The sequence below is a fragment of the Pholis gunnellus genome (genome assembly GCF_910591455.1).
Source record: "Pholis gunnellus genome assembly, chromosome: 18".
In the NCBI taxonomy this organism is placed as follows: Eukaryota; Metazoa; Chordata; class Actinopteri; order Perciformes; family Pholidae; genus Pholis; species Pholis gunnellus.
Window position 1 is genome coordinate 11,030,396 of NC_136545.1, and position 24,824 is coordinate 11,055,219.

Below are 24,824 nucleotides of genomic sequence, written 5' to 3' on the forward strand. Positions count from 1 at the left end.
CATACCCCTTAACATGTTTAAGTAGACTTTACTTAATGTTCAGTATTTTAAAGCTTGCCACTTCAAATGCTCCATGTGAACTATGATGACCCAAATAAAGCAAATGTATTTTTTATGACTGAGTGAATTCATTTCCGAGGATCCTGAAACTTGTTCACAAACTAAAATGACGGACTTGTTACGTACCGTTTGGTAACTCACTATTCACTTACTTAACATTCAGGAAATTGACTTTTAAAGTCATATGACTAGTTTAATTTATTGAAAAGACTCATTTTATTTGAGCGTAACATGTAGAACATGTACGAAAACCTCATCTGCCGCCACAATTATAATAGCATGTAGGATATAATCCTATAGAGGTAAGGGAGAGTTCATAATGAAGGTTACAATATTACACAACACACTAGAGTATTGAGGGAACACTTGTGTCCACACAGCACTTTCTACGACTGGTCCCTGACCCCAATCCTGGGATTTCTGCTAAACTAGGCCAGGATTACAACCATGCTCAGCTCCTGCTGAAGGACAGGTACACACTCAAACTCACACACACTCACACACATACTGCAGTCACAAGGTGTGTGTGTGTGTGTGTGTGTGTGTGCTACAGTGTATTCTGTCTTTGTATTACATGCAACTGACAAACTAAACCTGAAGACTGACTTGGAAAGGTTCATTGTTTAAAATCATTTTCTATTTTAGTGTAAAGAATAAAACAATCAAAACAAAACAAAAAAGAATCTAAACAATAAAAAAAACAAATGACAACACTTTGATTATTACATGAAAAATATGTTTTTGTTTATTGGGTTTGGAACATAGTGCCGCAGGTTCGGTGATCGCTCATTTAAGGATGGTGTCAGAGTTTGCTGCAGAGAGAACAAGAGGGGAAAATTTGTAAATAAGACATTTTGTGGAGATAATGTGTGAACAATCAAAGCTTTGTTTTGGTGACGAACAGGAACCTGCGTTACCTTCAGACAGTTGTTTGTAGATGCGCTCCTGCTCCTCTCTGGCCTTCTTCTCTGCTTCCTCAACCCTATGCTCCTCCTCAGCAATGGGCTTTAGGTAATCTGGACAAGAACGACACCACAACTAGTCATTATTTCAAAACAAAATCCTTGATTCAAGATTTTTGCGGTGGGCAAAATATCCATGTGACGAATTACGTAGAGAATAAGTAGATTTACAGTACACACATATGCTTCTTAGATCAGAGCAGGCCTAAATTCACTCAATCCAGGCAGATATACAACAAATCACATTACTAAACATCCTAAATCCCATCAAAAAAAATGTAATCTTGCAGAACATTTTTAGACTAGTACAAAATATGAGAACTTAATCTGAAACTACCTCCTTCCTAAAAGTAAGTCTAGTCTAGGTGGACGTTCTTCTTTTTAATGTGTTTGTTTAGTGATAAAAGGACCGTTTAAGGGCTCTAAATGTATTTCTTTAAATGTGGACTTTTATTTTGCACATGGGCTGGGATTGGTTTAGGCTTATTGGACTAAATGAGACTTTTAAACATTTATATTACTTCACTTTTGTTTAAATGTTGCCCTTGAAGTTTGGACATTGACACGATGACACATTGGCGCATGCGCAGACATGGACTTACCAAACCTCTGTTTGCCATAGAACACGCCGATCAGCAGAGCAGACCATCTGGCCGTCTGAAATAAAAGTGATTCACAGGTGTTAACTGGTGAAACAGCTATGCCTAACCAGCTAACTGAGTGGTCATAGTATGTTATTGTTCTTTAACAACGTTTAAGATACCCAGTGCGATTGACCTCATTGGTGTGACTCTGTTAAACACAACTGGCTGAGAAATCGCTCTACAGCTAGCAATAATAATCACGAACTTCACATCAGACAGATGTGGAAGATGCCACGAATGTTAACCTCCAGCTGTTTGTCTGGAGTAATGTTCAAGCCTGTCAATGTCATTGCTAGCATTAGCTAACATGCTACTCTAGCAACTAACATCAACGACAGTTCACCTGTAGATGCACGTATAGAGGAAAGTCGGCGTTTTAAATTAGTTTATTCCCTTTAAATTGACAAAATCACAATGATTATTACACAGTGTTATTATTACCTTGATGAGGGGCGACACTGCGACCGGAGGAACCATGTTGAAGCGAGGAAGTAGATCACTTCCGGACAGAGCGGAAGTGATTTCTTCTTCGCTTTTTTCTTGATATGAGAGGAAAGATTGAAACCTCCAGGGCTATGATTCGCTGTTAACCAAACGTCATTCTGAAATGTAACATTTCCAGTGTTGTTTTTTCTTTACTTTTTACTTTTTCACTGCAACAATGGACTAAAGCAACAGACTATGACCGTTTCATAGTGGACTCACTAGCTTCACAAGGTAATGATGCCAAAACAGAATTATTAATACTTAAACATGAACATTACTCATATTTATTTGAGGCTGCAGCCTACATACCAATATCTAGTTTATATTACTCAGATAAGGGATATATTATAAGTGACTTAAAGGGAGCCACGTTACAATAAGCCTCTCACATTAAAAAATAAATAGAATCCTGTTCATACGTGACAGCAGAATGCACCTTATCAGTTATTATATGAGGCACTTTTATTTAATTATATCAAAGCCATGCAGGTGCACTGCCAGAAAGCTGAACTCCCCCGGAAACAGCTCAAACACAATAAACATACTCGATATATGCTAGATACTAGATGATTTCCTTAATTAATACATTTATTTTTACAAAGTCCATCCAATACCAATTCATTTTATTTTGATCGATTAATCAACTAATCATGTCAAATAAGTGTAAATTTAAAAAGCTGGGTAGATGTACCAATCATTGTTCTTTTGTTTTATCTTTAATCTTCACAGCGGATGACAAACTTGTACTTCAAATCCAAATCCCAGTATGAAGTTTGCTGTTGTTGTAGTTCCCGATGGCTGCCACTAGATGTCGCTTCTTCCCTTCTTGCACACAAACTACGCAGAGAAGTCATGATTGAGGAGTTGGAATTTCTTTGTCGCTGGGGAAAGCCAGTTTAAATTGTCTTAATTTAGCCTTAAACACATCAAACACCTGCACACACATCGCCCAAGTTCACAGGCATCACACCACAGTGTATGGTGCATGCTGTTGTTTGATGTATTTATGGAATGCTGGACATGCTCTTACTTTAAACAAAGACCAAACTAAGACGTGTAGAGAAAAGTCTAAATTGTATTGTATTGTATTCATGTACAGTGTTATAGAGGAACAGTTGTTTAGTCTACATGTTGAAACTTGAGACACCCGAGTTACTTTGGGAGCACAGATAGCAATGGAATATACACACAGCATCATATCATGGACATTAACTAAAGACAAAATAAGCAAGTAATGTTTACAACATATAGCTATTATTATACAAATGCAAAACACAGTAGAAGGTTACATACAGTGCTGTGGAGGTCCTAAAGGCAGACAGACATATGCAAATACTTTTCTAACAAACGTTTTCCACTTTCCTGATACGCCGCAAGTAATATGACCTCATCAAATTGTTTTGTTTATGAATCAACCTCAGACTTGTCCAAATTATTCATCAATTCTAATGGTGAATAATAAATAATGAATGACAATTCTGTCTGATTATCAGGCGAACCAAAACAAATGTTCCAATGTATTATTAATAAACATAATAAATAACATGAACAATATCAGTGTAAACCCAGTGCAGGATGTTTCTAATCGTTGTCATAGATGCAATCTGAAAAGAAAATGTGATATTCATTTAAAATATGTTTTTATAGTGATTTAGGTCCACTGTCTGGATATTTATAAATGGATATAAAATGATGAAAGATTAGCTATAAAACATACCATCTCCAATGTCATCGTAGATATCTCCATCGCTGTAAACAGAAAGGAAACGATCAGTCAGCATATTGTCAAGTGTCTGTTTCTCGTGTCAATGTTCGTGGTACTCACTTCATATCAATGTGGCTGGTCGATACGTAGCCAACTGTAGAATACAAACAGACAGATTTTAGACTTGGAAGGTCCAATTTTGTGGCGCAACGAATGGAAAAAAAGCAACAGTGGAATCTTGAGCACATGTTTTGATTTATTTTCTTTGCAAACAATAACAAGCAGCAGCTACTCACACTTGCCATCCTCGTTCCGACAGATCAGTTTGTTGTCCACGGCTTTAACAATGACGTCAAGTTTCTCTCCTGCTTTGACTGGAAGCTCTTTCACACTCCACTTCTTATTGGTGAGTGTCGGGCAGATGGTCACCTGGTACAGCATCTGTATCTCCCCTTCATACTGAAGGAGAAGGACATCATCAATAGTGTGACTACAAAGACATGTTAATGTTACGTTCTCGATGATAGCGCGTCTGCTTTTCATGTAAGGCAAGCAAAAGTCAAACTTTAAATTAACTAGGATTATTATACATAACATGATAATGAATTTGGATTAAAAGTATTAATGCGTTTAAATTAGGGAGCATTAAAGAGCAGTTAAGGTGATCCTGGTAACACTAATATAAATATGCTTAAAGACATAATAGAGCGACAAACTTTAAACTTTTTCCTGAAGTCCTTCTCCTCTTTCTCAAACTTTTTCTGCTTCTTTGGGTCCATTTCGTCAGTCTTGCTTTTGCCTCTCAGATGTGGAAGGCTGGAGAACAAAAGCAAATGATTCTTTGGTTACTTCATATTTTTTGTCAACCAAAATATGTTCTCTGAGAATCTAAATGGTCGAGAAGGTTATTTAGTTTTAAAAAACGGATGTACTTGTACCTGCTGATGGGAGGAGGGGGAGGCAGATTTTGAGAGTCAACATCATCGTATATATCCTCATCGATTTCTCCTCCTAGATGATCGGTGATAACGCGTGGAAGAAGAAGTCAGTAATTAGTAAAGCTCATATAAAGGGAAGTCATTTATGCATTTAGTACAAACATAACTTATTAGAGATAAAAGTGTAGAAGCAATGTTATTTAAACTGCTAATCACTACGAGTGGTCATAACAGACCAAATAAATGAAGTAAAATAAAAAACACAGTTGCTCTTAAAAAGAGCAACATTGTGTTTTGTAGAGAAGAATCAAAATCATAAAATGTTTTCATTAAATAGCAATTAAAAACATTGTAGTATTATCACAGCGAGCAATACCTGAATTCCCCTCTGCAGTAAACTGGCTGGGTGGAGGCACTCTGGCACAAGAAATATCAAAAATATCAAAGAAAATCATTAAAATGTTACATCATTTATATCATCAACTAAAAGTAGGATAATATGATTCAAAGCAGACCAAATGAACAATCATATTCATGATCTACCACACAATATTTGAATTAGTAGGCCTATACTTGAAGGTGTAAGCAGATGCTGCCTTGATTTGTCTGATTACGTCAACGGTCGGATATCAATGTGAGGCATGCAAATGACTCGAGAAGATTAGTAAAATCACAGATAATCAGCTGCACTGATTGTAATCACAGAAACAACAGCAAATAAACATCCGTCTGTGTTATTCAGTAAGAGGTAGAGTGGCTGATCTGGGGAGGAAATCAACATTTGAAAGTGACCGAGAGGAACTGTTTAGCCATTGAAAGGGGAATGGCGGCTGAAAGATTAGGGATTAATAACAGTTGACAGTAGGTCTGTGATCAGTCTTACTACTGAGTGTATTTTACACTTTAGTGCTGTCAGTACGTCTGCTCCGCTCAAACATCCGCAGGAAGCTACGAGGCTTCGTAGAAGGAGACCTGGAGTCCAGAGGACTAGAGAGCCAACCAAGCATGAATAGACCTGCATTTCTTTCTCTGTTCCATTTTCCTGTGTATCCATCTCAAGCATGTTGTACTGAAACAATCAATCACCATTGACCAATTTATTGTAAATATACAAATCAGTTCCCACCTGACTTCCAGGTTTGAATCAAGAATATCATCATATATTTCTCCATCGTCTCCTGGTATCGGGGGCAGGACAACTACAGGACAACAGCGAATGCATTACATGATCGGTGACGTGTTTTGTCTCAGTGAAGCAACCTTTACATCAGTAACTGGATATAATGGAATGAATTATACGATTGCAAGGTTTTAAGCATACCTCCTGGTCCTTTCATCCCACTGTAGAGAGAGAAGAATTTCAAGAAATGAGTCATTTCTTTCTCACTATAGATTGGAGAACATGTGGTAAACATGAACAGTCAAACTCCACGAGCAATGTTAAGTTCAACACGTTGATGTAGCGTTAGAATGTATAATTCCGTACCTTTTATCAGCAGAGACCACGTCGATGTCATCGTATACCTCGGGCTCGTACGCCTGCTGAGCTTGACGATTCTTCAGAGAGTTGAAGTCAATTTCCACTGAAGTGGTCTTCACATAACCAACTGTTGGAAACAAAGAGTAAAATATTGGGTAGATTTTCCCCAAATTAGGATTTTGGGTATGATTTATTGCATGTGTGTAGCTCAAATATAGACTTTTTTAAATGATGAATTAAAAAGATAATGAGGTTAAGAGATGTAATTGAAAGTCTTGTCCTGTATTTACAGATTGGACTGGAGGGATGTTATGGCAAAGATAAGTGAAGACAATGAGACCAACGAGGGATAAATATGTGAACTTACTGGATCCGTCCTGCGTCCGTCCCAGCCACCTTCCCTCTGGGTTGCCCTGCACACGTATGATGTCAACACAGTCTCCCTGCTTCAGAGCCAGGTCGTTCTTACTGCTTCGGCAATCCACGCGAGCCTTCCCCTGGTGGATGACCTCCAGAGGGCCGACCAACTAACACACACGGCCGTGCACAAACGTATATGCAAACACACAGACACAAAGAAAAATCAACAAAAAGATGAGGTTGTTACATTTATTGATGACGTGCTCTTGACAGAATATTTGTCACTTTTTTTTATGCAAAGCTAAGCTAACCCCCTGCTGGGTCTAGCTACTTATTCAGTTGCTGTCTTGTTTACTCACTTTGAATCTCTTTCTGACATCTTGCTCCTTCTTCTCACGCTCCTTCTGCTCTTTCTTCTCAGCCTCCAGTCGTTTTTTCTCCTCCTTCTCCTCTTTCTCCCTCTTCTTTTCTTGTTGTTGTCCAGCCACTTCCCTTTTGGGAGCGAGAGAGAGTTGACAATGGGCAATAATTATAAACGTGACGGATTGATACATGAACAAATCCACTCACTGGTTGACTACCAGACGTTCTTAAGGTTACAAACTCATTAACAAAGAGGACAGCCATATCAATGTCAAACATGACTGATTGGCTGAAAGGAGTTCAACTACGGATAAATACACATATACTAAATCGGATTCACAGACACGGCAGAATTACTGAGATGTGGGATAAACAGGTAAAGATTTAATGAAGAACGCTCTCTCTCACCATCGTTCATCAAGATCCTCATACATCTCTCCGTCATCGTCATCATCATCTTCCTCCTGGGCCTGAAGAACGCATGAGTAAAAAACAGCAAATAGAAATAAATCACTCTCATACATCATAACGTATGTATGTCACACTTCTGCAGACATTTAATGCACATTTTCTATATTAGCTCCAATGTTCTAGTTTTCTTGTTTCTCCTATTCCTTGTCTTTGTAATTACACTCACATAAATTAACGTCATGCTGCTGTTATTTCACATTCTTCGCGACATATGAATCACTTTGCTAATCCGAATCACTTTGTTCAGTTCAGTTCAATGATTCGTAGTCCATTCACTTTTTTCCCGAAGCGCTAATGTACTTCAGTATGTACGTCAGTAAGTGAATGCATCGACCGTCATACGAGCCAAAGTTCAGCACTGGTTCTGAATGTCTTCAGTTCAGCTGTACGTTCAGTCTGTTGTAGTTGTAGTCCGAGTTGTAACGTTCAATTTAGTACAAAACTTGCCTGTACAAGCACTTTACAGAAGGTGAAAAGCTGAGCAGTGGTCTGCTTACTTTGAACATTTCAAAAATGACGTGCTGCACACCTCTAGTGTCTTTATGAGCACACATGCATGTTCTTATGTGAGTATTCTTATGTATGTACGTTTGCATCTGCACGTGTGACTGTATGCATATCTGTGTTTATGTAAAAGTAAATCAGCATGTCTCACCTTTGGCCTCTGACTTGGGTGACCTAAAGAGAAAGAATTAATCAACATTACAAGATAATTTGATCCTTGTGCAATAGCTACGATCATCGTGATCCGACTCATACTTCAGATCGGACTATTTTTACTCTGTTGAGTATTTTAGTAACATTCACAGAGAGTGGCTCAGACATTTCATTTTTTCACTTTTGATTCTGAATCACTTAAAACCACATTTATGTGTTACGTGTCACTCAATGAGAACTAAACTTGACTGTCTAGTATTGATAGAAATAAAAAAACAACCCTTGCTTTAGCCATACCGTATATCATTTACATAACCATCCCAAAGTAGCTACAAAAGTTGGTAACCGTAATTAAACACTGACAAATATGCCGACTAAAAATGTTCCTTTTATGTGTGTCATAGATAAGGTACAACAGCCCTCCTCTGTCTTCCTGTGGTGCAATTAATATAAAAGCCTTAACACATCATCATGACACATCACGTTTGATCAGATAGTGATGTTACTGGACCTGCCGGTGGTGGAGGTGGAGGAGGGCTGCTGAATTCATCAACGTCATCATAGCATTCATCTTCCTGGGTCCTGAAAAACATGGTCAGGATTTATTCTTGAGTTAACTGGAGAAGCTTTCCCTATAAGCATACAGTATATATATCTTTTGTAAGTGCGTTCGTGTGAGGTTTACATGGCTCCAGGGTGTCGGGGGGGCAGACTAGGAACTGCAGGCTGTGGGGGTTGAGTCGGGGTCACGTGGTTGATATGGTTACTGGGGTGAGAGGCCAGAGGAGTCGAGATAATGGGTTTCTTAAAGGCGCCAGGACCTGTAACAAAAACACATGGTCCCAAAATAGAAAGCTTACTGCAAGTGTACAGATGAATAGAGGGATAGAGTTGTCAATCCTCAGACAGTTAATTAGGATAGTGGCCCGCATGTAAAATAAAACCCCAAGTCAGACACGTCTCAACAAACAATATGTGACATTGTGAAAATACTCCATTACAATTAAAAGCATTCGAATTTACCTCTCAGGAAAATCTAGTAAAAGGTCTCAAAGTGGAAGTGCTCATAATGGAGAACAATGGCCCATTTCTGTGGGGTTTTTTTAGCTGCTGCTGATTTTAACTACTTTATAAATAATTAGATTTTATAAGTAACTGCGGTGTAAAAACTTTACAATGTTCCTCTAAAATGCAGGGAAGTAGAAGTATAAAGTTGCAAAAAATGGTGCAAGTACCTTGAAATTGAACTACAGCACTTGAGTAAATGCAATTATATCACAAACTATAGTTAACAAAACAAATATATAAATATATAACAGAAATATAGCATTAAAAGTGTTATTTTTGGTCCAGTATTTGTCCGTGTTATGGCACATTTCAGCCACCAGCCATCCTTCACCGCTGACTGGAAATCAATTCAGCTCGGGTGTGTGTTTAAAAACAGAGCCTCTCACTCGAAACTATCCCTTTTTGCTGGAACATACTTCCTCATGTGGGCAAACAAACTCAGCTGTGTGAGCAGAGAGCGAGGGGGGAGGAGAAAGGAGAAACTGGACAGGGAACTTGGCCGGGGGAAATAGAGGAACCGAGTGCGTTTCTGTGACTAAAGCAGCTGTACTGCAGCTTCTGTGGGACTTGCCGTCATTTTGTACGGAATAGACAAAATGCAAATTGAGCTGCTGTATGAACATATCTTAAAATGCAAAGAATAATTTACTTTGAAGTTATCATGCACAAGCAAAGTAAAATCAACAACTGCAGGCCAGACACTGCTCACATAACACACCACATTAACTTGTGAAGCAAGTCGTTTTCACACTTCTGAAAAGCGTTTTCACAGTCTGTCCGAAATAACGCTGCTTGTGACAGAGAGGAAATGCTCTTGAGACCACAATCAGTTAATCCTCTTCACAGCAAGTGCCTTAAGCTTAAAGAAAGTTTTCATTGTATGACTTTGAAACAAATTATGCTGAAAACATCTGCAGTGTTTGATTTGCTGTATTTGTTGCCTACGAATTGGGAGCAGAGGGACAAAGACATGAAATACCAAATGTAAAACAAATGCTGTGAAAGCAGCCAGATAAGTTGAAGTATTTCTGCCCGTGGGTTCACATATGTGTACCTGCTGCAGAATTACTCTGCTGTTTAAGTCAAGTCATTCCCCTGCCTTCCTGGTTATAAATTAGACAGGAAGGAGATTTGTACCAAAAAAAGTAATGAAATGTATACGTTAGACTATTTTTCTCTTCAAACCCTTTTATGATTCTCATTCCATTCGTAGACGTTATCGTATTTAATTAGTTAGTAAGTTAGTTCAGCTTTATTTACACTGTAGCCATGATTTTACTTGAATGAGGCCATATTTCTGAATTCAGTGCAACCCCAACCCCACATTTTAAATTTTTCAGTTAAGAAATCTCCCAAAATAAAGGACATTATAATGTGTCAAAGTTTTAGTGGAGAAACACTACGTCACATCATATCAAATACCAGCCTTAAAGGTCATAAGAATCAGAATCAACCTTTTCAGTCACACCTAGTCGTCATGTATGTAGACACCAGCACCGCAAGAGGCTTTAGCGTCTCTAACTTCAGTTCATTCCAGTTGTAAATTGTCTTCTGCACTTCTGCACTGTTGTTTTTAGGTTGAAATCTTTACCAATTCATTAAGTGATGGTTTGGATTCTAACTTTATAGTTAAGTGCTATATATCTATACTTAGAATCTACCCATTATTGAGCTCTTTATAGCCTGCAAAAGTAAAAGTAAGAACTGTTTGCTAAATGAAGAACGCTTGCTTGAGTTTATCTGTGGCACTATACGTGTGATCACACATTTTTGGGATGCTGAGTGTTTTACTCTCTTAAAAAACGTTGCAAAATGCGACCGTGTAGTGTATTGCACCACAGTGACAATTGATTTCATTTGTGTAAACACTGTAACATATTCATTCACTGGATTGGTGGTTGTCTCCTCATTATGAGTAACTTTTTTTTAATTAAGCCTTACTTACCATTATCAGAGGCCACAGCACCTCTTTTAAAGCTCTCCAGGTTGACTCTGGGGGGTCGGTTGGGCTTGGCGGGAGCAGGGCCCAAAGCTAAACTGTTGGGGAGGGGGTTTCGCTTGGGGCCTGAAGCGCCATCACTGATATTGCTGCTCGTCTGAGGAGAAAGGTTTCGAGGTTTTTTGATGCTAGGTTTTTTACTGGCTGGAGGTTTTGGAGGAGGGACGGAGTTAGGACTGAGGAGCGGTTTGTTGGCTTCGTCGGCTTTCCCGCCACTATCTGACTCCTTGTTGAACTTATTCTGAGCACTCCTGACGTTGGACGGGGGCTTAAAAGCGGAGTTTGGCAGAGGCGAAGGTTTGTTCGCAGTGTTCAGATGGCCTCCTGCCATCTCTTCATTTTGCTGCCGCAATTTTATCATGCTGCTGCTCGGTTTTAGTTGTGAACCTCCACCGCTGTCTTCTTTCACCCAGCTGGGCTTGGAGTTAAATGCCGGAGACGGTTTAGGAAGGGCCGGTTTGGAGTCGGACAGAGTGGCGCTCAGAGAGGGCTTGTTGAACGGGGGCTTATGTAGAGGGCCTTTAGCTTCAGGAGCCTGCGAGAAAGGTGGCTTCAAGGGTTGCTGCGGTTTATTGACAACAAAGGGTTTTGTGTTGGTGTCGTCATGGTTGTTTCCAAACCTGCTTGCCAGGGCTTTAGTTTTGTTTGGTTCATGTGCCTCTACGTCACTTTTAGATTTCAGAAAATTGGGTTTAGGAGGAGTATTCATCGCACCGCCTGAGAGGCTATCGAAGACAGGTTTCTTCATCTGTATGGTTGGGCCGGAGGAGAGGGTGGGATGCAGGGGTTGTTTGATGCGTCCAGGCGGTGGAGAAGTCTCATCCATGTTCGCCCCAGGCGATTGGAAGCGAGCCATCATGGCCTTTACGTCCGCTTTCTTTTCCTGGAAAGAATGGAAGAGGACCAGAGAAAGAGTCAAATATGAGGATACATAACCAGAAGTGAAATTAACATTCGGATATTCTGTGCATGCCAGAGTATAAAATGACTTCAGCGGTAGACAGTCCTAAAACAGAAACTGCTGTACAATGCAAAAGAGGAATAAAAGAAAACAGAATGACATGAAAGTTCACATAGGAACAGAAAGTTGCACAACTTTTAAAATACCTTATTTCCTATCAGGACATTTCCTTCTCTGATTTCCACTCGCTTGCTCTCTGTCTCTGTGGTTACTTATTCAACTTATCTGTTTGTTTGTCTCTTTTCTTGTTTGTCTCATCCGTGTTAACACAAACCATGTCGAATACATGTAGAACAACTTCACACACCGGTGTGGCTCAGGAGGTACAAGTTGCCATTAATCCGCCATTTAGTCGTTTTTGAATTGTCCTAAAGAAAAAGACACTGTACCCCGAATTACTCTTAGTGGCTATTTGTGTGTAAAATGTGTGTAAATCTCTCTGTAAAATGTTTGAACCATGCAGGGCGGGTGTTTACGCCAAATGAGCCTAAGTTAACTTCTCTTTGGTGGTCACAGAAAGGTAATACTCTTACCACTTACAACACTGAATAAATCAGCAGCTCCCCAAAACACAAAGTCCTGTATTCTAGCCTACAGAGTTTCCTTCATTTATCCAAATAAAAAGCTCTTCTCTCTGATATGGAATTTATTGTGATTATTTGGATAATGTAGCCTACGAAGATGAGAACAGGGAACCAAAATGTGTGCCTCACATCATATTAAAATGTATAAATGAAAAGAAATTAAAAAAGAAAACGTTCTCATAAGCAGACAGATACAACTTAAACAACACTTGAAAGCAAATTATAACATGTTAATTATACAGTACTATAAAAAAGATAAACTGGTCATTGCTCGTACCAGGTATACAAAGAGCTTTATTACTTTTCAGAGCACAGTTCATGTTGACTTCCTGGCACATTCTTCAGTGTAGGTAAACAAAAGGTACTTTTACTTTTAGTATTTACTGTTGAAGGCGAGGGCGAGAGATATTTACAATATGCCTGTTTTGAGGTTGAATGAACTTTAACGACTAAATGGTTTATCGTGTGTTGCAGGTTGATTGTTTATTACACTGAAAAGAAGTTCATAGAAATAAGTCTATAGTGTTGCTCTAGCTATGGCATGATTGGATAAGCCATTCAAACATCTGCAATCGGAAAGTCTGTCCAACAGCAGAATGACCAATATGCCCCAAAATAGCAGGTTTGGTCAATTTCAGTCATGCAGCTGCTTTAAAAAGTGCCAAAATGAACTGACCAAGTAGCAACCACACCTTTGGTAATAAGGCAGGTTTGACTAGAGTCAGCACCATACAAGGAAGTGGAGATAAGAGCATGCTATTCCTACAGCGGAGCAGTAAAAGTGAGGGAAAACTGTGCAACGGAAAGAATAAATGTACTGTATGAACCTAAACGGGAAGTTGTACTTCAGATCTTAACAAAATATAACACCCAGCTAGAACATTGTAAAGCATTGACATTGACACCAAACCATGTTGCCAGTAAAAAAAGGAGAAGAAGCTACAATGTGTTATTGTAACTAGAATGATCTGTTTGATGTTTATGGGTGATGATGGACAATTTATGGTTTTAGAAGTTTTCATTCCGCTGTGGAACATTGTCACTGTTTGATGGCTGTGAATGCATTCCCAAGCAGTGCAGCTAGTCATGGCGACTCTCTTCATGTAGGCCACTGCCAGCTTTGACTTACCAACCACTTTTCAAACCAACTGAGTTTCTGTATTTGGCCCTCAAAAAAAAAAAGGGTGGAGTGTCACTTTAATGGTGCCAGTAACATCTTCTAGGGGTGTCATAATGACATGAAGGGTGTCAACACGAAGCCTGACATGATGTGGCTGCATATGAAATGCGGGGAAAGTTCCCTCTGTTTCTCAACCTCAGTAAACTCAAAATTACCCAATATGTTCTGTACCAGACAGTTGCAATTACCACTTCTCTAAATGTTTGTGCAGTTGCAGTTTTGTAAAAAGTTTACAATATTTAGCCAGCGTAGCAAAGGTAGAATTTATTGCAGGGCTGTTGCATTTGACTGTATTAGTTTCAGATAGATAAGCTGGCAACTGACGGTACATTCTGGTTAAGCATATAGTTTGATTTACCCTGTATTCAATCCATGTTTCAGTGCAGGGTCACTTTTATTGTGTGTAACTGTAAACTCATGGGGAGATGCGAGAACCATTGTTATGTTGGCCACAAAGACTACAGCCACTGGAGTGTTAGACGTTTAGCTAGTTTCCCTGTTTTTTGCAAATATGAATAAAAAGGCAGCTGTCTGTACAGTTATCAAGCACAAGCACATTTCCAGTCAAATGACCTGCTGAAAATGCAGAATGAGAGAAAGAGGTATTCTGGTCAAAGCAAAGAGGAACCTTGATTTCTATTTCCAGTGAGATTAAAAGTGGTGGCCAAAGTTGTCTTTCTCAGTCTAGTTTACATGAAACCACAAACAAAATAATGGTGACTCCTTTTTTTTACACATATTTATATATGAAGAAAATGAAACAAAAACATATTCAAATTAAAATAATCTGATGGGTAAAGGGTAAATTGCTACATTGACTTTGTAGTCCAAGTTCTGTTGAATGCAAGCTGACTATTTAAATATAATAGATCCTCTCTAATCATACATGCAGAAACTCGCTTAAACAAATGGCATTGTCAAATTCAAATGTACAAAAATTAATGGCTACTTGAGGGTGTATTTGCAAAGAAATACTCAATAATATCCATTCTTAACAGGCTACTTTAAACATCAACATTTCCAAAAAGCTTTCTTTTTTTTTCCAATGGCATTCCCGATTGATTCTAATATCAAAAAAGTCATGTATCTAAATAGTTTTACAGTTAGCTGACAGTTAAGTTGTACTCACCATGCTGAGGACAGCAATCCGAGGCGACGGCGCTTCGTCTGAACGGTTGGTGTAAAAAGTGTTTTTGTTCAGTGTATCGGTGTGAGTTTCTGTCTCTGTCGAAGAGAGAGACAGAGAGGTACCGAGGTAAAGCGAATGACAAAGAGTGTGACAAAGCATTAAGTGTGTGGCTCTGTGTTTGTATGTGGGGGGAGGTGGGGGTGGACACTCCAGTTCTGTAAGCTACATTAGAAGACTACTTCCTCTCTCTGTAGTATATGTGTGTTTTGTGAGGGTGTGAGTCTCACAGCCTCTGTTATCTGTGTGTTTTGATCTCATGGATTTGCCTATACCTGTCAAACTCCCTGCAGTTTCCCTCTGTGCTTCCCTCTGTACAACTGATGCCCACTCACTCGGTGGAAGGGCCACTGTGAGACTCGTTCCTTTGCAACCGTATTAAACACTTTAAACACAGTTCAAATGTGACAATGAGTGATCGTGATTGAAATGTGACATGACTCAAAGCTACATAGCCACAAAAAGCAACAACCAAACTATAAAAAAGATTTTGACCACATGTCTGCACAACAACAAGACCAACAGTCTACAGCCGTGTGAGGCTGCATTTTTGCACAGTGGGGCTTTGAGCTACCAAGGCAAGCATAGCAACATACCCACAATCACAATGCTAACAGGTTAAATGTTTGCCATGTTCACACTCCTAGTGTTAGCATGCTAATATTGGCTAATTAGCGCGATGATATGTCAGTGGATTGCCAAAGTCAGTAGCCTTCCTCCTCTCGGGTCTAAAACTGTCTATACAAAGTGTCATGGCAACCCTACATCAATAGTTGTGTGTGTATAGATTGCGATCAAATGTGAGCTGTGGTCCATGCACTGTTTCTGGGTGTTGACTTTGTGGCCATTTTAGACTTGTCAAGATTTGGTTCAGGATCAACATCCAGAATTGTCCCGTGCATTTTAAGGATTCTGATTCCCTCAGACTGGTGTGAGCGACTGATTTGATCACCCTGAATAAAGACAAAAGCAGACAATAGGACAGATGTCAACAGATGCTTTTTGTGAGAAAGTTGTCTCACTCAACCTCAGTGGACGGCCTAGTGGACATCATGGGACATGTGTTGGCAAACCAGAGCAAGCTGTCAAGGCTTAGTAGACCGTACTTCCTCATGATGGTCACAGGTATTTATTGTTTTGTACTTTCAGAGCTTTTTTATTATAGAGGCTGTAAAGTGTTTGAATTGCTGCAGTGTTTATTTGTGACAGGGTTTTTACTTAGTGTGAATGTTTTGCAATTAAAGGAAAGCTTCTGTGGTCATTTGATATCTTATCAATTCAAAACTTTACGTTATCTTTTACAAGTAAATTAAACAACCAAATACAAAAAATAAATTGGAACAAAAAGAATTTTCAAAATGTTAAAATTTTCAAATTTGGTTTTAGGAAGTAAGAGTCGCTGACAGCAAAGGTCAAGTGACTTTCATCATCAGACTATAAACCTACTGTACCAAGGCTCACTACAGGTCGTTGTGTGCAGACTCTCACCACTATCTCACCATCCATCATCCAAAACGTGACACATTGCAAACTTGATCATTCCTGTTATTAGGGCAAGCTGCCAGATCGTCAGTCTGTCGCTTCAAAGATATTAGGAGTATCAATGCTTATTTTATTGTTATTGTAATGTTTTTGGATGTTGCTTGACTAGTGCTTTCAAACCTACAATGCTCCGAGGCTGATGCACTTGCAGAAACTCACATCCACATTTAGGCTTGGGTGTTGATTGCTGTTGATTTTCACACAAACACAAATTTCCTCTAAACTGAGTCTGCTTATCTTCTCTTGATGATTTCACTGACCATTGCTTTAGGATATTTGCAGTGCTGCCATGTCATATTTACTATTTTCTCTACTCTGGCTTGGTTGGTCTATATGACCCTAGAGTTGATGACTTTTCACATGTCAAAAATGTAGGAAACCAAAAAAAGACCGTCTCTGGGAATTTTTTTCTTTTCTTTTTTCAGCAACTGAAAGCTTTTGCAGAACTGTTACAAAAGAATGTCCAGCATCAATAACTCTTTGTTTCACTGACCCCGAGGTGGTGCAGCTCTTTAAAAAAAACAGATGTTTAGCTCAGCGTTAGGGAAAAGAACATCTGTTTTGTTTGAATACAATTTAAACTTTAGCATCACAACATTTCAACATTTTTATACTTTACACAGTGAATGTGTTTGAAAAAGAGTGGACAGAAGTGTTGCCAAAGAGCACAATCTGCTCGGCTTTGGATGGACTTTCTTCTTGTTAAACTGTTGCTGTAATCAGCCATCTTTTCATAAAAAAAGAAAAGGTTGAAGGGTGCACACATTCTTTCACTTTTTGAGGTATACCTTTCAAATATTTTCTGCTTTTGAAATGTATTACTTGCAAACATAAAATATTCATCTTATTATTGTGAGTCTTTGAAGATGTGAGTCCTGGACCTGTAAGACCTGAAGATGAGTTTGTTTATGTGTGATGATCTATCTGATGTGTCATCTCAAGACATTTTGTAGCTCATCTTCACTCCACTGTATCCTCTTTCTCCTTCTCTCTCTTCATTCCTCTGACCGGTGATACGCCCCGTCTCCATCATAGCCAGGGTAATGCCCCCCCTCACTGCCTCCTGTCCCTCTGTCCTCAGGGCAGTGGATCCCCAGTCTCTTCTGCAGCTTCTCCTCCTGGAGGCGCTGCTCCATGGAGTCCACCAGGTCGTAGATGCTATCCAGGGACCACATGGGTGATGGGAACCACGCCTTGACATCGCTATCCTTCCCCACGACCAGCATGCTGTAGTATTCCTTACTGATCTTCAGCTGTTCTCTCAGATTGTTGACCATGTCACGGGATAACGGCTCAACTTCACTCTGACTGTGACCTGGTGAAATGTAAGTTGTGCATTTTATTAAACACAGTTGTAAGCTGATGTTTCCATCACCGTTTGGTGTACATAGACTGCTCCACATTACTGAAACTCACCATTTAGGGGAAACAGCTCAACAGTTCCTGATGCTTTGTCTCCAGTTCCAATCAGCTTCAACATGGCAAAGTGGCGAATACCTGAAGAAAAAACGAAAAATAAGTAGTGGGTAAATGTGAGCAAGAAGTACTCCGAACATTTACTGAAGTAAAAGCAGCAATACCACAGTGTAGAAATTCTTTGTTACAAGTAAAAGTCCTTTATTTGATTTTTCCTTAAGTTAAACTACAAAATAATTTGCATAAACATATACTATTAGTGAAAATGCTCATTTTACAGAATGGCCCATTTTAGAATAGTATATATATTATCTTGAAGGATTATAATAATTGATACATTAATTCTTAAGCATCATTTTAATGGTGCAGCTGGTAAAGGTGGAGCTAACTATTGTTTATCAATCTAAATCTGCAAAGTAAATGTAGTTCAGTAAAACGTGTAATATTTCCCTGTGAAATGTAGAGAGTTGAAGTATAAGGTACACAATGGAATTACTCAATATTTTACTTAAACACAATACTTAAGTAAATTACATTATCGCTTTCCCCTTTCTGCAAATGACTGTGTCAGGTAGCGTGATACAGTATAGTGTAGTATAAATAAGAATATATTATAACATTAAAAATATGCATATTATATATATGACCAGTTATTAGTTATTATTTAATTAGGCAAACAAAGTATTTGTTTAAAGGTCAGAGGGGAAACCTGACTCAGTTGTGACATTTCCTTATTGCGCCCAAAACTGCAGAACAGACAGTTTCTGCATTGTTCAGTAGATGTAAGTGTGGTGAGCTACTGACCCAGGTGACACTTCTGTCCACTGAGAGCAGAGAGCTGCTGTTGGAAGGAGTAGTCGTCCTCAGAGGGAGCCGAGATGAGCAGCAGTCTCCTCTTAGACATGAACCTAAACATCAAGAGGAATAGCCATGTAAGTTTAAATGTATGCTATAAGTCAGCGTTATGTGACATCAGGACATAAGAATGAGAACATTTTGTATATGATTTCTGAAGAGGCTGTTTGTCCTTATGTAATATTGGTGGATAATGAGGACTGAATTACAGCACAGTACCTGAGCAGTGTGTTCTCAGCTCCAGGCTTTGGCTTGCCATTCAAGCAGGACGGAGGACTCCTCCTTTCTTTTTCTTTTTCTGAACGCCTTGAGGGAAAGTCGTCAATGTACTCTAACAGAGCAGGGCCTGACGGAGGAGCCTCAAAGACTTTCTAGGGGAATAATAAATGCTAATCAGGCAGAGCAAACAGAGAGACAAGTCTAGTCAAGTGAAGTGTACTTGTATTACATAGATTTACATCAGGGGTTCGTGGCAAAGCCTTACACAGCAACAAAGAAAATAACATTGTAAAAATACAGCAATGACACAGCTGGATTATACAAAAAGTGGGGATCAATTGGTTATTTTTCCATCTCTTACTAAATGATGCTGGATTCTTTTAGATTTTCACACACAATTGAAAGGATGGCACCAACTATGTCCAACAAGTTTGAAGGAAATGTTGCCTCTTCTGTATTAGCTTGGCAGACGAGGTGAATATTCTCATCACTCTGAGCGCCTGTGAACTCAACTGCACTTCCAGGTGTGGTCCTGAGTGAGAGTGGCGCTGAAAACGAGCATGCATGCTTACCAAAGCCACACTAAAAGACAAAAGAACAATGTGAAGAGGAGAGCGTCTCACATTGGGTTTGACGTCGTAGTCAGTGACGGTCATGGAAAAGAGGTCAGAGGACGACATGCCGAGCTCCGCTCTCAACAGAGAGATCAGGCCTGAATCTGAGAAATGATCTGATTGGTCACTGAGTTGAGGCTCCGACTCTGAAACACAAACAATATACGAATGACTATGTCTGCATATAGATGGAAAGGAAGCAGATAAAATACCAGGTAAATCTCAGTTCAACCCAGTACAACCACAACGACATTACCTCTGACTCAAAACTACCACAAAGATGAATCTCCACCTCTAAACAATGTTTGAAACATATAAACTTTAAGGACGGTATATATAGCAGGGTTGTTGTGTGGGATTCCAGTAGTTTGGTTTATGACACCTACAGACAAACAACGTTCCCATCAGCCACAGCTATATTTCGTGTTTACTGATTATTTAGCAAATGTAAGCAACTACTAAACATGTGTTATCAGTGAGCTCAAAGCAACCCTGTGGTTTTAGTGCCACAGCCTCAGACCATAGACTCTTGTTTTCTATTCAAACGGCTGCTGTTTAGCTGTTGGAAGTCAGAAATACCCACAGCATTTAAACACACCACAGCTCAATAACAAATGTTGGCAACACAATTAACAAGCAGTCAGCAGCTACATTTTTGAAAAAATAAATTGAAGAGAAGAGGAAAAAGCTTGAAAAAACACTAGTATGATCCTTTTAACAACAAATGCGAGAGTGAAGAAATTCACTCTTTCAAACCGTTAACAGTGAATAACACCTCTACTGCTATAACCATAGAAGCACCAAAGCATTTGCCTTTGATCACAACATTTTGTTCGGAATATTCAAATATTACTTATATGTAAAAACAAATAGATCATATCTGCACAAGTTTCCTTGGATCACCCCTCGATAGAACCTAATCAAATATTATTAAATGCAAAATTTTCAAACAGACAATGTCATACACCTGCACAAAAGTGTTCAAGCCCTCCTTACCGAGCTGGTGGTGTTGCAGCGTGAGCGTGGCGTCACTTCCCTCTCCCACAATGGTCGCCACAGTGATCTTCCTAATAGCGAGGTCACAGTGTTGCTTCTCGCCGTTGTCTTTCTGCTGCATGTACAGTGTTGCAGCTCTGCTGGGCGTTGAGATTAACTAGCACCAGTGCGACACACAAACAGAAACATCACTCCAAATGGAGGATATAAGGTCCTGATGAGGTGCAGATGTGTCTTAAGAGTCAAATGCTTTGCATGCGCTTAATGTGGATGTAGAGATAAAAGACTGAGAAAAAGGAAAACACCAGAATTCAAAAAGAGACAGTTCTCACCATTAACCTTCTCGTCCCCTTTAAAGTGTTCAAAAACTCCGTCAGTGCTGTTTTATCCTTCTCACTGGCCTCTCTGTTGGACTTTTTACCTCTTCCTTTCCCTTTCTTCCCTTTTTTCCCTTTACCCTTTTTCTTGGATCTTTGTTTTTCCTGTGTGTCATCCTTTACATTCTGCTCTTTTTTATCTTCATTGTTTTTCCCTCCATTTCTTATCTTCCCTTCTTCCACAGCGGAGACAGGCCTGCAGTAGAATAGAAGAACAAAAGGACTTTGATGTTCATCCAGCTCTAAAAAAGCACTTATGTCTGGTGTAAAGAGATGAAGAGGCATGACCTACCAGATGGGAACACAAAATCTAAGCAGGGCTTTGACATCCACACTCTTTTGTCTTCTACAGTATGTTTGAAAAATGGACCAAAAATATGAAGATAGTACCTGTCTTTCTTCACTTCATCGTTACTCTTTGACACAGATGGAGGGCTGTGCACTCTTTGCTGTCCGTTAGAAGACGTCCGACCACCACTGCTTGAGCCCTTTCCCCTCGTGGACCCCGCGGCAGGCGCCTTACGGATAACAAACCTCGACCGTCCGCTCAGTATATCCTGGATTTTACTCTTCAAGGCAGCTTTTTTGTCCAGGGGAGGTTTTCTTTGTAATGCCACGACAGAAGTCACATTACCTCGCCTCTGAGGGCTCAGTATCATCTTCTTTTTCATCTTTTTTCTTTTCATCACAACCTTCTTTTTAGTGGTTTTACACCTAAATTAAAAAAAACAAAAAACATTTTGTCTGAGAGGATTTGTCTGAGTAGATATTTCCTACAGAACTTCAATTAGAATTACATTAAAACATGTGTGCTATAAATTGGATAGCACACATTAACATCTTACACAACTCTTACAAGCTGAAGATTAATTTTTAGAATGTGAAATGTTGGTCATTTTCCCTACAACAGCATTACTTTCAATTGAAAGTGCACTGACTGAACTTGTAATGTCTTTCCTCTATTCTCTATCTGTAGAGGGAATGACACAGTGCTACAGTGCTATAATGGAACCTCAAGTTGGATCCTTTTCTGGTCATCTTCTCCAGCTTCCTCACGGGGAGCTGATCAATGAGCTCCAAAATCGCCTCAACACGGACCGGATAAGGGAAGCGCTCACTGACCCGCAGGTTCTTCTTCAGAACCAGCATGGTGAACCCTTGCTCCTGAAACAGTTGTTGCAGTATAAAAACTCAAGCGCAGGTACCCACAAAGGAGGAACAGACAAATTCACATTGATAAAAATAAATAATTCAAATGGGCTGCAACTTGTATATATCTTGTTGTAAGAATAACTGGTTACCTGGCTGGTAAGCTCCAGGTAGTGCAGCAGTTTGCTAACTGTGTCAGGGTCCAGGCTCTCCACGGTGGCGTCTCCTTGGAAAGTTGTTTTCTGGATCCGACCTTCCATCATGGCATTCTGGATGATGGTGATGATGAATGTGTCTCTTTCTGCTAGACGGCAGTTCAGCCCTTTCTGAAAGAGACAGGGAGAGACAGAAGAGATAGAAAGGATGCTGTTTTTAGTGAAATTACTTCGTAATATTTGCCCAAATTTAATGAAACCAATTTGAAAACAATCTATAGAAGGTATAAATAAGTCAGTTGAGTACCTGCTCCATGTCTTCCAGCTGTTTCTCCATCATACGAAGGTAGTGGTCATTGTGTGATGGGGCTGTTATCACCCACAGTCGCTTTTTACCTGGAGGAGAGAAGGGGTACTGTAAGTACTGTACTGTAAACAGACAAGTATAGTTACATCCGCTGATCAGTGCATTTGACTTGCCTGCAAAGTCCGCCAGGAAATCCAACTCCGGGCCCAGGCTCGATGAGGACTCTCCGACCCCTCTGTTGTCTGCACGATCTACGTCCAACCCCAACCCTTGCTCGATGCCCGGAGGGAGGTCTGAATAGTCTCCCCAGTCCCTCACGTTAGGGTCCAGCTGAACCTTGGGCTTGCTGCGACTGATGCCCGGCCAGGCGGTGAGCCAACCCGGGTAGCTCCAGAGAACAGCAAACAACAGCAGAGGCCAGTGTGAGTTATAGAAATGAAACATCCTTGCTGATACGGTTGAGTGGCTGGTTCGTTGATCAGCGGGAAGTGGTTAGCAGCTCACAAATCCTCCTCTGAGTATAAAATACATTTGTGCTAGATCATAGGCACCAGTGATGCATCTGACACAGACTAGATGGATTTGTGAGCTGTTTAAAAGTGATTTAAGAGTGTAAAAGCTCCAGAACGTCGATCACAAAAGTTGAGAAGGTTAAAGGCTGAAGAATTCTGTGTCCTAAAAAAACAGGTGGACCCAATCGGACATGACTGTCAAAGGTAAAAGAACGGCAAAGACTGCAGGGATGTTAGCCTCTCTCACCAGCAGAGAGAAACTGACTGAAGAGACTTCCCTCTCCTTGCACACATGCGCTCCTGGTTCACATTATACCCCGGGACCGTTAACAGGAAACTCAAAGAATTTTCTGGGACTTCAAAGCATTTTCTTTCTCTCTCTCTCTCTCGCTCTCTCTCTCTCTCTCTCTCTCTCTCTCTCTCTCTCTCTCTAACACACATTCTCTGTGTGTACGTGTGTGGTGCTGCTTTCTCCCACAGCTCACTGGTTTGGTGTCCATTCTCAATAGAACAACAATCAGTCACATGCAAAACAGACACATTTTTTGTAACATTAGTCGGATTGAGGGCAACTGCCCCACTGTGTTTCTGATCAAGAGAGTAAATGCCTATAACTGCTTCGGGGGTGCTGCTGTGTGTCTGATCCTGACCTCTGAGCCTCCTCCAGAGAGAGGCAAGTGAATAGACAATATCCCCGCAAGGATCAAATACTTGTATTATTATTTAACCTGGTGATGATTGTATTTGACTGTTTTCTATTTCAATATCTGTCACTATCCATCAGAGACCGGCACCGACTATTGCAGGCTGCCTCACATGTGTAGGAGGTGAAAAAACAAAACAGACTGTTGACAGACTGAGGGAGTGAAAGTGGGAGATCATGAGCAGTTCATCTTAAAGCCATTTGTTCAACAGGAGTAAAAGCTTTTAAATGAAGGCAAATGGCCGTGACCATAAATAACCCGGACAGTCTAGAAAAGTTCACACCAGTTCAAAGTTGTGAACCTGAGACAAATGTGCCCATAGGTGAGTTAACCCTGAAGACTCTCTGCCAGGAAAAAGACATTCATTCCTCCCATCACTGCCCCATAAATGCTCCACCAATTAAACTCTTAACCTCATCAAACTAAGTGATATGATAAAAGCTGTTGAGGGTTTTTTTTTACGATTGTGAGTTGCTCTGCTCCTTGACCTAAAAAATACACATGTTGATTAAGTTTGTATTACTATGTCACTGAGGAAGAAGAAGAAAAGAAGAGAGAATGAAACAAAAAGAAACTATAGACGTTCAAGCGAAGCTAATGCAATTAGAAGAGCCGTCTTTAGGGTGAAAATCTGAAATGAGAACCAGGCGTAGCAACAATGCATTCCACTCTCTGAGCCTGATAAAGAGAACCAGATGATCAATATGTGAGAGAGAGTATATACGCATACGCATTCAGTACATATACTGTAAGTGAAGTGAGTGTCAACACAGGTTCTGTCTCAATGCCACTTTTTCATTTGCAAAGATTTACAGTTCAAAGACAGCCAACAACCTCCAACGTGTCTCTACAAACACAGAAACACAGATATATA

At 39.9% G+C, this 24,824-nt stretch overlaps 3 protein-coding genes across 4 annotated transcripts; all 3 read right to left on the reverse strand.

Annotated features, from left to right (window-relative positions):
* Positions 1 to 774: 774 nt before the first annotated feature.
* atp5mea (ATP synthase membrane subunit ea) lies at positions 775 to 2,194 on the reverse strand. The gene is made up of 4 exons (XM_079179425.1): positions 2,108 to 2,194; positions 1,625 to 1,679; positions 978 to 1,076; positions 775 to 872 (listed from the first exon to the last, which is right to left on the reverse strand). Exons 1-4 carry the CDS (start codon positions 2,141 to 2,143, stop codon positions 847 to 849), a joined length of 216 nt encoding a protein of 71 aa, XP_079035551.1. The 5' UTR covers positions 2,144 to 2,194; the 3' UTR covers positions 775 to 846.
* Positions 2,195 to 2,722: 528 nt separating this feature from the next.
* On the reverse strand, positions 2,723 to 15,178 carry fyb1b (FYN binding protein 1 b). Of its 2 annotated transcripts, XM_079178641.1 has the most exons (19): positions 15,048 to 15,178; positions 11,140 to 12,076; positions 8,812 to 8,947; positions 8,638 to 8,708; positions 8,125 to 8,147; positions 7,407 to 7,468; positions 6,995 to 7,127; positions 6,643 to 6,802; positions 6,282 to 6,402; positions 6,117 to 6,136; positions 5,922 to 5,994; positions 5,696 to 5,782; positions 5,172 to 5,212; positions 4,796 to 4,868; positions 4,574 to 4,673; positions 4,154 to 4,316; positions 3,978 to 4,011; positions 3,870 to 3,901; positions 2,723 to 3,756 (listed from the first exon to the last, which is right to left on the reverse strand). In XM_079178641.1, the coding sequence occupies exons 1-19, from the start codon at positions 15,048 to 15,050 to the stop codon at positions 3,734 to 3,736; spliced, it is 2,292 nt and encodes a 763-aa protein (XP_079034767.1). In that variant the 5' UTR covers positions 15,051 to 15,178; the 3' UTR covers positions 2,723 to 3,733. The 2 variants fall into 2 exon arrangements, with proteins under 2 accessions (XP_079034767.1, XP_079034768.1); XM_079178642.1 differs by lacking the exon at positions 5,696 to 5,782.
* A 1,974-nt stretch (positions 15,179 to 17,152) lies between these two features.
* ccdc80l2 (coiled-coil domain containing 80 like 2) lies at positions 17,153 to 23,178 on the reverse strand (the record flags this gene model as incomplete). Its single annotated transcript, XM_079179280.1, has 12 exons — positions 17,153 to 17,961; positions 18,063 to 18,143; positions 18,867 to 18,970; positions 19,137 to 19,288; positions 19,760 to 19,896; positions 20,747 to 20,903; positions 21,079 to 21,319; positions 21,514 to 21,837; positions 22,136 to 22,287; positions 22,425 to 22,598; positions 22,735 to 22,823; positions 22,908 to 23,178. The coding sequence occupies 12 exons, from the start codon at positions 23,176 to 23,178 to the stop codon at positions 17,642 to 17,644; spliced, it is 2,202 nt and encodes a 733-aa protein (XP_079035406.1). The 3' UTR covers positions 17,153 to 17,641.
* Between the last annotated feature and the right edge of the window lie 1,646 nt (positions 23,179 to 24,824).